Genomic DNA, 15,931 nt, shown 5'->3' with positions numbered 1-15,931 from the left:
ATCTCCCCTATCCCTATAGAACTGTAAGCTCTGTGAAGGCATGAACTGTGAATTATCTAAACTCTGTTTCTTCCAGGTTCAAGAATAGTGGCTCAGAAGCGTGAGGTTGAGTGGCTCTGCCTCACTTAAATCCAATTCATGAGCAAGTCAAAACATTGCCCCAGATGTCATTGGGTCTTTTTAAGAACAAAGTTCAACCACCACAGTATACAGGAGGTGCTGAATAAGTAATTGTTGAATTGAAACCTGTACCAAGTTAATATGAGAAGCACTATAGTTTCAAACTCCAAATCATTTCCTATAGTGGTTAAGCTTCAGAATGCACCCAAACCATTCATAGGCTAGATTATAATCAACAGAGTGGAAGAAAATGGGTTTGGGTAAAAAAAAATCATATCCCAGGGCTTTGTCCTTTTTTCTGAATTTTAAAAAGTTCTAAATTTAATGAAAACTAAAATAAAAGTGAATATTTCCACAGGTAAACTAGAAGAAAAAAAGAAAAGAAAATGTGAAACAATTATGAACATATTGCCTAAGGAAAAAAATATAATAAATTCAACATGTTACTTTCAAAGCAGTCCTGTTTGTTTCCTTTCTCCAAGTTTTATGGACTTTTTAAAATTGATCCCAATCTCTTTCTTTACCTCCCCTTCCCTGGAACTCTCTCTGTCTCTCAATATATACATACCCACACGTATATACAATTAGTTTTTCCTCTTCCCCCTCACCCCAAAATGAAAACCATAATTCTTGTAATAATAAGAGGGCAGTTAGGTGGTTCAGTGAATGGAGTTCTGGGCTTGGAGTCAGGAAGATTCATCTCACTGAGTTCAAATCTGATTACAGACAACTTAGTAGCTGTGTGATCCTGGGCAAGTCACTTAACCCTACTTGCCTCAGTTCCCACAACTGTAAAATGAACTAGAAAAGGAAATAGTAAATGACTCCAGTATCTTTTAGATGAAATGGGCTCAAGATATGCCAGCTATGACTGAACCACAACAACAAATAAGCAGAGCCAAGGAAAACTAATCCACACAGTTACCATGTTCAAATGAGTCGGATTCCTCTTTTGTTCTCTGGAATCACTGTTGGTCATTGCATTGATCAAATTTCCTGTCTTCGAAAGATTTTATTTTCTTTATAATGTTATTGTTATTGTACAAATTATTCTGTTTCTGATCACTTCTCTCTGTAACAGTTCACACAAGTTGAGACTGTCTTTGGAGAGGAATCTTTCCCCTCCCTCCCTTTACCCGTCGGTAAAATGATAACAAAAGGTTAACCTTCTCATTAACAGAATGAGGAGAGACTTCAGTTGGCCTGGGTCTAGACTGTTGGCTATGGCCCACTTCCCCACAAAATAGAAAGAAGACTTTGCTTTAAACTAGACAGGGACGAAAAGGGGACAGAATGTTTCAAATGTTTGACCCTGTTCTTCTAGCAAACTAAAGAGACTAAGGCTCTGTTGGGTGCCTCTGAAGGAATTTCAAAACGAGTCAGGAAACCATGGCCCCAGAACTTTGTGGGTTGCATAGGGATAGACAAATCTGGCTGTACTTGGGGTTTGGCAAAGGAGCTATTTTTCCAGCGTTTCGTGTTCAGTGAAACCGAAAATGTGTTTGGCCAGAAACCCCTTTTTAATTCTTTAAACCCTGCACATTTTTTTAAAGGTAAATCTGATCCATATGCTTTTGGTTCATTTACTTTTAACTCATCAGAATGAATTAAGAGCTAAGATGATGAATGGGAACAGCTCTGATTTTCCAAGAAGATTGTTTGAGCTTTTTTTCTTAGAAGCCAGGCACATTTTTTCCCTCAGCCGTTCAGGCAACCCTGACTGCGCTGCATTTAAAACTAAAAATTCAAATGTGCAATAAAGATCTAGGCTTGGCAAAGGGAAGACAGCATGGCGGGGAGAATATTTCCAGGAAATACACAGTTTGGGGGAAGAGAGGGCCGGTTAGAAAAGTTATGAGGGAGAAAGACGGGACAGCTAGTATTCATTAGGGTTCTTTTAAAGGAATAAAACCAGAGCTCTGGGATTCATAGGTGACAAAATTCAGCTCAAGATGGGCTCTAAAAAAATGCTTGAGGGAACTTTATATTGCCATTATCCAGGGAAACTTTATATTGCCATTATCCAGGGAGGCAGTCTTTCCTTAGTACTATTTCTACCCCACCCCCTTGCCAATACACACACACTCATGGAATAGTGTTAAGAACACTAGGGTTTTGGGACTTAATGGGTTGGAACCTAAGGCAACCTCTCTGAGTCTCAGTTTCCCTACTTGTAAAATGAAGGGGACTGGGCTTGATAATTTCTAGTTCTGTCCAGTCCTAAACCTAAGCTCCTATTAATGAAAAGGAACAAGGAATTCTTCAGCAGTTAGCTATTTAAAACAGAAGCTATTCTATAACTATAGGTAATTAATGGATGCAGAATGCATATGGTGCAACTTTGTCTCTTCTATTATTCAATTCTATCTGGAAGATCAAGTTTTTGTAATCCTTTCTAGTTCTGATTTTCCATCATTCACCCTAATTTCCTCCTCTTCCTCTTCTTTAGTCTAAAAGCCTGGGCTCAGATTCTCAGTTATTACAGAAGGTTAATTAATCTTTCTCCTCAGTAGTTTCACTTAATCATGTGCCTCTGTTTCTGGACAACACTGAGTCCCATCTCTCTTCTAAAACTTGACTCCATGGTTTTTGCAAGACCACATTAGTTTCTTTATAACATGGTGCTCACCTCTGGCTATTCACACCCTGTTAAGTGGCATGGACTTTTTAATCTTCCATTCCTCATTCCCCTTCCCTATTCCCCCTTTCTGTGGAGTCATCTTTTAAGACCCACTTTGATGCCTAAAACAGTAAATATACTTGCTCTGGTGAAGGCCATACATGATTTTTGAGCTTTTTTATTTTTTGGCCATACTTTGAAAAGTACACAATTGGATTTTTTCACAAACTCATTGTAGGTTCTTCTGTGAATATATTATATCCTCATTATAGAATGTAACTTCTTAAGATCAGGGATTATTTCACTTTTGTTTTCACCTAATAGTAGGTGCTGAATAAACCTTTTTTTGATTGATGAAATGCATTCCTTCTCTCATTGCTGGGTCTTTGCACAGGCTCCTTCTTATATCTCCTCTTCTCTGAAAGATTGTCTGGGCTTACCAGTTGCAAGTGCATCCCCTTAAAATTATATTGTATTTAAAGAAGCCAAATCTAGACTACTCCTATTAGAAACTAGACAAACTACATTCTTGTAGGCATTATCTCCAAGAAATTGGCTTGGCCTATAAGCCTAGAAAATACTCTTTCCAATTACAATATAAACCAAAAAAAAAAAAAAGAGAGAAAGAAAAAGCAATGTTCTTCTTTACTAGTGAATCCCAGCAAATCCATTCAAGGAAGAATCCTAGATAGAGAATAATTTAGGAGAATTCCTAGAAACGAGAAAGGGACATAAACATATGCTAGGTAAGGCCCCCACATTGAAAATTCTTTTTTGGGTTACTCCCCTAAGATTAAGTTCCTAGAGGATGGCTTGCTAACTTGGATTTTAGGGTACCATTTGGGTTGAAGTTCTTACTATCATAGATCACAGCAATGTGAGCCCATTCCCAGGATTGCTTTCCATTAACAGTCAGTAGACACAATTAACTTGAAACAAAGGCATTTACTAGAAACATCACAGTTCAAAACTAACTACACAGCATTTTTCTTTTGATTGGGCAATAAGCATTTATTAAATACTTTTTATAAAGCATTTATTAAATGCTTTTAAAAAAAGCACCATAGGCACTATGCCAAATGCTGAAGACACAAAAGCAAGATGATCCCTGTCCTCAAGGAGCTCACAATCTAATGTGAAATCCTGAAGTAGAAAACACTCTTACAGAAATACATACAGATTATAGTATATGACATTATATATAATATATAATACATAACATTTATATTTATATATTATATATGTGTTTATATACTACATATAGTATAAAACATGTTACATACAATATAATATAATTTAATTATAATATAGTTATAATGCAAGCTTAGTGGGATCCACATAGGGAGAATACATGGGGCCAAGGCTACCCTTTGCTATGCTACTACAGAGAAGGGGATATTCATTTATTAAATGCCTCCAACAGGCCTGACATTATCTCATTTGATCCTTACAACCCTGTGAAATAGATGATTCATCATGATTCCCCATATTATAGCTTAGAAAAGTGAGGCAGACAGGTTAAATGACCAGCCCAGGATCACACATAATATCTCAATCTGGATTTGAACTCAGGTCTTTCTGATTGCAGAAGCAGTACTCTTCCCAGTGTGCTACCAAGTCATTTTTTCTCCCTGTGGTATCCTTTCTAAAGTCCCTTAATTGCCAAGGCTGTCACTAGCACAATTGGTTCACTTTTCAGGTGCTAAAGGTACTACTTCTCAGTCATTTTATTTTGAAAATTATATTTTTTTATTTATTTCATTACATATTTCTTAATTACAAGTAAAAAAGATGAAACTAATTTTTTTTAAAAAAATTTGAGTTCTAAATTCTTTCCCTTCCTCTTATCTATGCCCTAATCCTTGAAAAGGTAAGCAATATATCCATTTTATATGTGAAATCATGTGAAACATAATTCCATAGTAACCATGTCAAAGCTGCTTTTACCCTCAAGGGACTGCCTCTCTTTATTCACGTCTTGTCTGCAGTACATGTCTCTGCTCCTTCAACTGTACCTCGAATTCCCTTAAACTGATATTCCAACTGCTGGCCTAGCAGCTTGGCTATCATGGCCAATGGGCTCCTCAAAGAGGGAAAGAGCTGGGTTCTCTCCAGACTTCAGGCTCCTGTCTTCACTGTCTCCAGGTCCTAGTTATTTAAGGTACCCAAGGGCCCTGCTTAATCTCAAAGAACTTTCTGACTCAATCCAAAAGAGGGGTCTATACTTTGTAAAGGGATAACCTCACCTCCTATGTCCAGACTATATCAATTGAGCTGTTGGGAAAGGAGTTCATATTTCCTCCTCCCCTCACTGATATATTTCCATGTTTTCCTACAGTCTCCCCTATAAGAAAGAAGTCCATTGAGAAAAGGGACTCTTCCATTTTTGTTTCATCTGTGCTTAAGACAATGCTTGCAAAAGAAATCTTTTGATACATAATAGAACTTGAAGATCTAATAGGACTGTATGACATCTTAATTCCTTTTATGAGAGGAAAAAATCATACAGAACAAAAACAGCATCAAGTCCTCTGCATCAGGGTGCTAAGGGCCCTATGATTTATTGCTTTGCTCAGCTAGCAGAGGGCAATGGGATGATGCTCTATAATAACTCCGAGGTCTTGATGTCACTTCTTTGGCTCAGTCATCTAAACAGTCAAAGTGTCTTTCATTAGCAAGCAGGAAAAATGTTGAAACCCGCTGGGAATGTGGGAGAGCTTCCAAATTACTCAAATGAACACTGACAATTTTCCCCAAGGTAGTTCAGGTTTGGATTACTAGGTGATTATTGGCAAATCACACGCCCTGGGATCTAAGTATTCCACATATCCAGGCTCCCTTCAGAAGCAATTTCTATCCATTTAAGTATAAGAATGATACAGAGATTGGAAAGTTTAAATGCTTTAGACATTTTCAATGCAAACCAACTCTCAGCAACTGATATTTGCCTGGAATGACCTCAAAGAAATGGACGTCTTTTCCTATAGCCACGGGATGTGTCAGCTAACTTGTAGTCTTTCCTTTAGATTCTCTGTCAATCTATCTTTCATGTTGCTAGCAGATTGTCTTTATGCTTGGATTATAGCATGTCTCTCCTTTGTTCAAAACCCTTCAATCGCTCTCGACTGCCTACTGAGTAAAGTTTAAACTCCTTAAGTCTGACATCCCCAAATACTTCTGCTATCAGTCATTCTTCCAGAATTCTCTGGCTCTCATTAATGGAATCATTACCTTACTCTCCAACTTCAAGGGGCAACTTGACATCCCAACAGAGTGCTGGGTCTGGAGTGATCCTGGGCAAATCACTTAACTTCTGTTCATCTTAATCTAGTGGAGACGTAATTGGCAAACCAGTCCAGTATCCCTGCCAAGAAAGCCTTATGGATAGTATGGTCCATGGGGTCATGAAGAGTCCGACATGACTGATCAACAGCAACAACCATTTCCTATGACCTGAATGCCCCTTCTTTTAAAATACTACCAACCATCATTTTCATTTGAGCTTGAGTATCCTCTCTGCTAAGAAGCTTTCCTTCATCCAGGTTCTAGGCTACATGATCCAGTGGAAGGATGACTAGACATTTTCTACTGACCTCTCAAACCTGTGCAACAGATAAAACAATTACAGCTCTCTTGGTATTAACTGAAAAACCCTGAGGAGGTTAACAACCTGATGCATGAACTAACATCAAAGAAGGCTGATCCCGAACCTGGACAAATTCACTTAGCAGGATCTAGCTGTAGGATCAGGGGTCAGGGAGAGCCCTATCTAGTCTTCCTTTTGGGATGGGTCTTTCATCTTTGCTGTTCATATCATTCTCTTTTCCTCCATGCATACCCTTCTTTCTTTTTTCTCTAGTTCTACTGAGACTTCCCCTTCCACTCCCAATTCTTCCAGTTGTCTAGGTTCACATTCCTTGGTGTCACTCCCAGCTTTACACATGAGTTACCCTCACACACGTGGTCCATTGCCAAATATCATTGTTTCCACCTGTACAGCATCTCTCCCACCTGTCTCCTTTTCTCTGTTTATACACCCACCAACTACTGAATACAAGTCCTCATTACCTTTCCCCTGCCCCCAACTCCAATCCATCCTCCACCCAGGTATCAAAGGGATTTGTCCTAAAGCCCAGGTCTGATTAAGTCAGACCATAGGTCTGCCTGCTTATTCACTATAATCCGCCTCTTAACCTGGATGCTTTCCCTACTGCATCCTTCACATCTCAGCTCAACCACCACTGGCTCCACAATCTTCCATGATCTCCCCAACTCCTAATGTCCTTCTTCCCAGAGGACCATGTAGTTGTTTTATCCATTCTTTTTTAATTATGAGAAGATATTTTATTATATTATTTATTTTTTTGCAACTGCAAAAATATCTAAAGCCCTTTAGAATCAAATTTGGAGAAAATGATAATTCATTACTGAAAGAAGGAAATGAACATTTATTGAGCACCTATGAGGTGATAGGCACTATACTAAGCACTTTACAAAATATTATCTCATCTAATCTTCAAAACAACCCTGAGGTAGGTGCTATTACCTCTATTTTATTTATAAATGAAGACCTGTTTTATAACCGAAGATACTGAGATGGGCAGAGGTTAAGTGACTTGTCACAGTTAGCAAATGTCTTGAGGCCAGATTTGAACTCAGGTCTTCCTGACTCCACTTCCAGCACTCCATCCATTGTATCACTTAGCTGCCTCAGCTAGGCATATGACCATGGAATGTTTATTTGGCAAAAGCTACCAAAATAAACAAAAGACCTCCAAAAACCTTTAGTTTCAAAAGATTACTCATGCCAACATTCTCCCCACACTGATACACTCATTAACTCCTGAAAAAGTACTTAAAAAGGGATGGGGATATGAATATAGTATACATTTTTCTTTTATAAAAATAATTTTTTCCAAATTTGTTGACACTTCTGTGCTTAAGCTACTCCACAGATATTTAAGAAACTATGTTTAATTTGTCCCTTAATTTTGCAGTTGAAGATGCAAACACTGAGCCAGGAATTCGAATTTGAGTTTAGATGCTTGTTAGCTATGTGACTCTGGGTAACAGAATTTACAATTTTTTTAACTGATACCTCTTGTTTTTATTATATCTTCCTTTCCCAACATATTTCCTGGCTTTCTCCCTCACAGAGAGGGAGAAAGAATAAAAAAGAAAGAAAAAATTCAGCAATAATAATCAAAACATTGATCAAACCTAAAAGAATATTCAGTGTTCACCTCCATGATCATACCCCTCTGTTTCCGTGGAGATGGGAAGGAGATCCATCCTCATAGTGCAAGCAAAGTCATAATAATTATATAACATCTAGCATTTTCATTTTTTCCTTTCATTGACATTGTTGTAGAAAGTCAATATATTTATTATTTTCATGGACCTGCTTAATTCACTTTGCATCAGTTTATATGTCTTCTCATGCATCATCATTATCTTTATTTTCTTTATTTTTTTAAGGTGCCGTAATACATTCATATATCACAATTCAGTTAGCTATTCACTCCCTAATTAGTGGGGTTAATTTTGCATCTAACTTTTTGCTACCAAGAAAAGTGCTGCTATAGATATTATGATATGTTATGACCTCCCCCCACTTCCTCCCCCGCAAGAATGGTTGGACCAATCCACAACTCTAGCCATAGGGTATCAGTGCGCCTGACTTTCCAGAATGTCTCCAAAATTGATTATTCTCATATTTTGCCATCTTTTCAAATTAGCTGGGCATGTAGTAAAATCTCAGACTTGTTTAGATTTGCATTTCTCTAATTATTATCTTATGATCTGGAGCAATCATTCAGATGTACCACTTTACAATTCATCTTTAGGAAACTTCATTATCTTGGACCACTTCTCTGCTGGGGAACAGCTTTTGATATAACATGATATAACATCTCTGCATTTATTCCTTCTATCTCAGGGAAGACGGAGATTCACTAGCTGTATTTCAACAAAAACCTGCATCATGGATGAGTAGGATTGAAAGATGAGTAGGAAAAGTAAGGAAAAAACAGCTCATGATGTTCTTTTTCGAACTGGACTAACGACTATCTTTTCTTGTTCTGCTAGTTCTTAAAAACTATCCAAGTAGACTATATGTGTATGTAATTTTTATAAGAAAATATAAATCCATCAGGGCACATTAGATTTTTTAGTTAGGGAGTGTGTAATTAAAGGATCCATTGCTCTATCCTGGTTAGATCATTCTGGCTCTCACTGTGCATATGGCAGAAGTTTTATGAATGTCTGTTGAAATGGATAAATTCTAAAAGCAGAGATGAGGAATGCTCACATTTCTACTGACATCTAGTCGAATTTTTCTTTTTAAAGGTATACCCACAAGCACATAGGGAAACTTTCCCCCACCCCCCACAAGTCATCTTGTACCTCAGGGGCTGAAGACAGGAATGGTTTGATATAGATGTTGGAGTCATGAACCTTCAGGTCATGGTCCCCGAGACCCCTGGTTACACCAATAGTGGCCATCACTCGTGCCTAAGAGGAAGAGAGGAAGAGGTCATTCATAGTACTCAAACACAGAGACCCTTCCCCATTAAAATACACCCCACAAAAGGACAACAAAAAGCCCCACTTGAATAGTAGCACTAATACAGCTGCTAAGAGCTGAAACTGAATGTCCCACTTCTTCCTGTCAATCTTTCCACCTCCTTTGCTCTCAACTGTAACCTTGCACCTTTTTTCCCTCTGCTATTTTCAGATGTTCATCTTTTGATTCCTCATCTCTGTGGCTGCTTTTGCTCAAGGTTCTAACTCTGAAATGCAGTAGACCTTCATCTCCTCACAGCTACTGGAGACCCAGAAAAAAATAACTCTTTTGATGAGAGACATTGGAACAGTCAAACTATTTAGAATCATAAACATATAGGATCTTATGGGTGGTAATGGCATTAAATAAGTCGCATTACCAGCTGCATAACAACCCATCCCTAAACATTAGGGGGTCTTTCCATTTGAGTTGCAGTTGAAACCTCTATGTGTTATCTCTCTCATTAGGTTGTGAGGAACTAGAGAGCAGGGATTGTCTCTGTTTTTTTCCCCTCTTTGTGTCCCAAGTACAATCTTTACATAAAGTAAGCACTTAATAAATGTTCATTCATTCATTCAATACATCATCTTCCCCCCCAAAGAATCATGAATTGTGGGAACTACACCCAGATTGGTGCAATGAGGTGACCTAGAGGATAGAGCACCAGACCTAGAGTTAGGAAGATCAGAGTTCAAATCCTCAGATACTTCTTAGTAAGTCACTTAATCCTTTTTTGCCTCAGTTTCTTCATCTGTAAAAGGAGCTGGAGAAGGAAATGGCAAACTAGTTCAGTCTCTTTGCCAAGAGAACCTGAAGAGTCAGATGTGACTAAAATGACTGAACACCACTACCCAGATTAGAGATCAGGGAATGCATATGTTACAATATAAAGGACTTTCTGTTAGGAAGTAATGGAAACTTCCTTTTTTTTTAATTTTTTCCAATTGTGTTTGACTCTTGGTGATACATCTGGTCAGTTTTTGTTTTTGTTTTTATCGACAAAAATACTAGAATGGCTTACTATTTGCTTCACCAGCTTACTTTACAAGATGCGGAAACTGAGGCAAACAAGGTACAGTTACTTGCTCTGGGATATATAGCTAGTAAGTGTCTGAAGCCAGATTTGAACTCAAGAAGAGTCTAGAGTCAGGTTCCACTGGACCACCTGGCTGCCTGATCCATTGTGAAGTTGGCTCATTTTGCCTGTGATTGCCTCCTAAGTTCTGCCCTCCTTCTTCTCATTTTCATGTTGTTTAGATTATTTAGATATCAAACTATTAAATATACAACCCTTCCTTTTCTCATTTGGACAAAAAGTAAGATTCATGAGATGTCCATTGCTTCCCCATCCTTTCCTCTAAGTTTGTATATTCTTCTCAATAATGAGAAACAGCAATTTCCTCTCATTTCCTCATTTCTTCCCTTATATTTCTTTTCCTTCATTTCCTATTCTCTTTTAAAAATCTACAAACAAAAGGACTAAAACCATACCCAGTCTTTGGGTTTTATGTTCCTTATGTTATTGACTTCAAAGATCTTGGAATCATTTTCCTTTTGGAAAAAAGCCCTTTAACATTTCAAGATTTCCTCTCCTTTATATTAGCTGCACCATAAAGTCTTACGCATTCTGTGCTGTAGTTCCTCAGTACTTGAACTCTTGCCTTCTGGATGCCTGCACTATTTATTTATTTATTTACTTTTTTTAAACATAGATGTTTTGCAATTCGGTTATGACATCCCTGGATATTTTCAGCATGGGGTTTCTTCGAGGTGACCAAGATTTATTCTATTCTCATTTTGCCCTTTGATTCTATTAGATCCTATAGACAGATTTCTTGAAATACAATTTCTAGAGCAGTTAAGTGGCATAGTAGATAGAATACTGGTCCTGGAGTTAGGAGGACTTGAATTCAAATCCAACTTCAGACACTTATTAACTGTGTGAACCTGGGCGAGTCACTTAATGCTAATTGACTCAAAAAAATATGGTTTCCAATTTTATGGGAGTCTGATGATATTGAAATGACTTTTCCTTGACTTTTTTTTCTGGAACATTAACTTTGATAATGAATACTTTTCTTTCTATTTTTTCAATCTTTTGATTTTGTACCACTATTTCATGTTACCTCATGGGGTTGTTGAGTTCTTATGATGCCATTATATTTTTTATGGAGTATAATAATACCAATAGTGATGTTTATATAGTGCTTATGATGGCTAGGCACTGTGCTAAATACCTTATAAATATTATTTCATTTGATCCTCACAACAACCCTTTCTTCTACAAATAAGGAAACTGAGACAGAAAAAAATGAAGTGACTATTTGGTTAAGGTTGCCTACTTTCTTTCCTTAGTTATGTATGAGTTATATTTTTCTTCTCTACACTTTTATTTTATTTTTATTTATTTTAAAATTTTTATTTATTTTTCCCAATTACATATAAAGGTAGTTTTCTATCAGAGTTTTATTTTCATTAAAAAAAATCTCTTATTTCAATTCTTCCAGTTACTCTTAAAAGTGGTATTTTTGTCAGCCATTCTTTTCGTTGAAGTTCTATCTCTTACTTGTTGGTAATCTCTTTCTCTTCTATTTGGCCCTCTTTGGTGTGTCTTAAGCCATAGTATTTTTTTAAAGGTTTTTGCAAGGTAATGGGGTTAAGTGACTTGCCCAAGGCCACACAGCTAGGTAATTATTAAGTGTCTGAGGCCGGATTTGAACTCAGGTACTCCTGACTCCAGGGCCGGTGCTCTATCCACTGCGCCACCTAGCCACCCCATGCCATAGCATTTTTTGATAGTAATTGGGTGTTTTCTATTTGCTCATTTCTCACACCTCAGTTTCTAGGCTGGGATTTTGGCTTAGGGTCAAGTTCTTTTCTCTCCTACGCTCTTGGATGGGGTGGGTCAGCCTCACTTGGTCTTGCCTTCTTTGTAGCTTGGATACTTTTCATAGCTACCCTCCTCTCCTGGTGGTCCAACATGGGGAACCCTCCTTCCTCCTTCTCTTTATACCATCCTCAATCTGGAGTAGGGTCCATTAACTGTTATGGATCTCATAGGGCTTCCAATTAGATGTTGGATATTGGATTGATCTCAGGGCTCCTTTGACATGGGATGCCAAAGACATCCACATAGTCACAGAGCTGTAATTGACTGCCACTGGGCAAAGGCTTTAGTTATTGGAGCTCAAAGTGGTTTCTGCCTTCCCTTCATGGATTGCGCCTAGACCTCAAGCTCTAAGTAGATTATGTGTTGACTTCTGTCTGCTTTGCTCCAACTCCTTAACTAAGTACTTATCCACCTCCGGCCATTTTTTGTGCTATTCTGGAATGGGTGGAAGAAGTTATTGATGTTTCTCTTCAGTCTTTCTGATTATTAATGATTTTGTTGCCCTGTAGAAGGCAGCTGGTGGAAGAGTGGACCAGAGTCATAGGCCTAGAGTCAAGAAGTCCTGAGTTCAAGCCTTGGTCTTACAAAGTGGGGAAAGCACTTAGTGTCTCTACCTCAGTTTCCCCATCTTTAAAATGGTAATTTCAGGGTTGTTGTGAGGATCAAATGGGATATTTATTAAAATATATTACTAAATATTAAATAAAATCTTAATTTAAAAGAAAAGTACTTCACTGAGTGGTTGCCACACAATAGGCACTATATATAAATAATATTTTCCTTTTTCCCTTTCCCATTTAAATATATACTGGAGAGTTTATAGGACAGCTTCTATGATCATTCACATTATCATCCTACTCACAAGTGCCCAGATGTGGAATAGGGATCCTTATGATGCCAGTGGGATCAGAGTAACCCTGTCATCTGCCATCCTGGGGCACCTCCACTTTGGCTCAGTGGTGAAAGACCTATCCTCATTGATAGTGCTTCTGAATGATCATTCTCAGTTACAGAATACTACAGCTGTAGCAGGAGTAGGAGAATGGAGGCTAAATGTATTTTAACCTAAGACAACAGACTATAAATTCTTTTTTTTTCCTTTTTAGTATTTGCAAGGCAATGGGGTTAAGTGGCTTTCCCAAGGCCACACAGCTGGGTAATTATTAAGTGTCTGAGGCTGGATTTGAACTCAGGTACTCCTGACTCCAAGGCCAGTGTTTGATCCACTGTGCCACCTAGCCACCTAGACTGTAAATTCTTAAAAACAAAACAAAAGCCACAAAACCTGTGACTCATCTCTTTCTTATCAAAACTAAGGGTTCAAAAATAGAATTCTGCCTCAGGTGCCATTTCTTTCCAGAGTGGCACTTCCATTCTTCCCCCAAGTTGTTAGTGACTATTCCCATCTACAATATGCTTCCTATTCAATTATTTGGGGGAATGTTGTACCCCCCAGTAGCATGCAAGCTCCTAAAGGCTTGGGGACTCTTGATTTTTTTCTCTGTTTCTTCAGTGCCTACCTCTGGGCTTAGAACATAATAGATACAGAATCAAGAACTGCTGAAATAGCGTGAATTATTTGAAGCTCTGGTTTCTGGGGGTCATTCCTCACTTTTTCTGGCTTCATCTGTATCACACATAAACAACTAAACATCTTGGTGCCTGTTACAAGGATGCTGATCAAGACAAGGAGATGGTTGAGATGGCGGGTTTCTCACTGAAGCATGAACTCCATCTCTCCCTTTCACTCCAGGATTTCACCCTCCACTCCTTTGTTTACAGACCATTTTAAGATGCAGAGCCTGAGCAGGGGTCAATGCTGGTCGACTAGGTCCTCCCCCACCTAACTGCCTCAGGAGGCCCAGGCTTTACTGACAGAGGCTTCCGTGTCTGCCTGCACATCAGCAGTAATTAATTTAAGTTAATCTAGTTGTGGCTTAATTACAGTAAAGTCTCAGATTTTGTTCTATGTCCTGGCTGCATGTAGAAAACAAAAGCAAACTCAATGGCAAGTGACAAAATTGTTGTAAAACTGATTTTCAATCCATTGTCCTTTCCACCCATCACCAACCATATCTTAATAGAGGAGGCTGATTTGTGGCTGATATGCTATTCTTTCAGGCTGTCAAAATGATCAAACAGAGAAATACAGAGTGGAAAACATGGGCCTGCTATGGGCTAAACATATTGGTGGAGAGCACAGAGTTCTTTATCCTTTTGGATTCAGGAAAAAAAATGCCTACCTTCTTGCCTTCTCCATATATAAGAGGAAACTTCAGGTCATCATCCTCAATGGTTTTGTATGCCCTGTGGGGGAATAAACAACATTTAAAAAAAGGTTTGCACTCAATTAGTGACCCACTGCCCTGACACAGGTGGCTAGGTACTCAATTTTCCTAGAGATTCCATCCTTTTACCACACTGCCAATCTCCTTTGCTATATGGAATTATTTTTATACACAGATTTGTGCTGGTGTGCATTTAAAAACAAAAAAAAAAAAGAAAAAGAAAAGAAAAGAAATGGACAAGCTAGAAAATGCCAAGTATTTAAAGTGAAACTAGGCTGTTTCACTGCAGATCGAAATTAGCTAGTGGTTTCTGTCAAGAGCATTAGGTGTTCAGTAAAATAAAATTATGAAAACCAAGGATTGGATGCCTGCTATTAATCTGAAACTGTGAGGGTGCATGGGTGGATGGAGTGTGAAATGGTTCCAATTTCCAGTCTAGGGGCTGTTTACACAAAAGTCAGCTTCCTTTCAAGGTGGTTTGAGAATGGATATTTGGAGTATATCTGACCTTGAGTATGATGGAATGGAAGAGAAGAGTATTTATTGCCCAGAGGATTGTGCTAAGTGCTGAGGAAAGAAACAGAAAATTGAGGGCCTATGCTCTCAAGGAGCTTTTAATCTGATTAGGAGAGACACCACCCATACATAGGAGGGTTTAGCAGAATGAAAGACTTGAAGATCTGGAGGGTAAAAAAGTGGAGTAGATGATAAGACTTCATAGAATTTTCAGAGCAATGGGAGGGCAGATAGATGGTTAAGGCTCAGTGAGCCACTCCTCTTCCTGGAAAGACTATAGCTGGTAACTCTCTACTTTTTAAAGTAGAAAACATTCCTGAGGATTGGGATGATGTGGGGTTCTGGTTGTTTATAGTAGGGGAGATAAAAGGGCTAGGGAACATCAGTATCCTGCCAGGATTGGTTTCATAGGAACTATATAATGGTGGCTCCACTGGTAGAGATAAATGGCTCCCCATAGTCTTTTCCTGTTGGATACTCATTGGGATCTGACCAGCTACTGGGGGGACTGAAGTGAGTCCCTATTGGGCTCTTACCTGGCTGAGACTTTCAAGGTTTGAATACATTTTTTGGTATGTAATAATTCTGAAAGCTAATGACAGAAAAAGAAGTAAATTTGTATTTCATTTGGCAGCAGGATTTACTTGGAAAGAATGTTGGACTTGGACTAACTAGTGCCAGATCTGCTACTGGTGATCTTAGTAAACTTTTCTCTCAGAATCTCATCATTCAGCTGGTACTCAAAACTAATGAGAATAATAATGCTTGCATGATCCATCTCAACAGGTTGTTGTTGTGAGGATAAAGAAAGAGAAAATGTATAAAAAGTATTCTGCAACTGGAAAAGTATTGTGAACTGCCATTTTCATTCCTAGATGGGGCTGATCAGATGCCACCTTCTCCATATTTCAGGCAAGGAAACAAACTATTCT

At 38.3% G+C, this 15,931-nt stretch overlaps 1 protein-coding gene across 1 annotated transcript in view; it reads right to left on the bottom strand.

The window, feature by feature from the left end:
* The window catches only part of PPM1H (protein phosphatase, Mg2+/Mn2+ dependent 1H), a 318,199-nt gene that overhangs the window by 41,788 nt on the left and 260,480 nt on the right, over positions 1–15,931 (bottom strand). Inside the window, 2 exon segments of the mRNA XM_074226229.1 lie at positions 9,146–9,253; positions 14,439–14,502. Coding sequence (XP_074082330.1) covers positions 9,146–9,253; positions 14,439–14,502 — 172 coding nt within the window.

Source organism: Macrotis lagotis, chromosome 2 (genome assembly GCF_037893015.1).
Source record: "Macrotis lagotis isolate mMagLag1 chromosome 2, bilby.v1.9.chrom.fasta, whole genome shotgun sequence".
In the NCBI taxonomy this organism is placed as follows: domain Eukaryota; kingdom Metazoa; phylum Chordata; class Mammalia; order Peramelemorphia; family Peramelidae; genus Macrotis; species Macrotis lagotis.
This window is presented reverse-complemented; position numbering and strand designations above follow the sequence as displayed.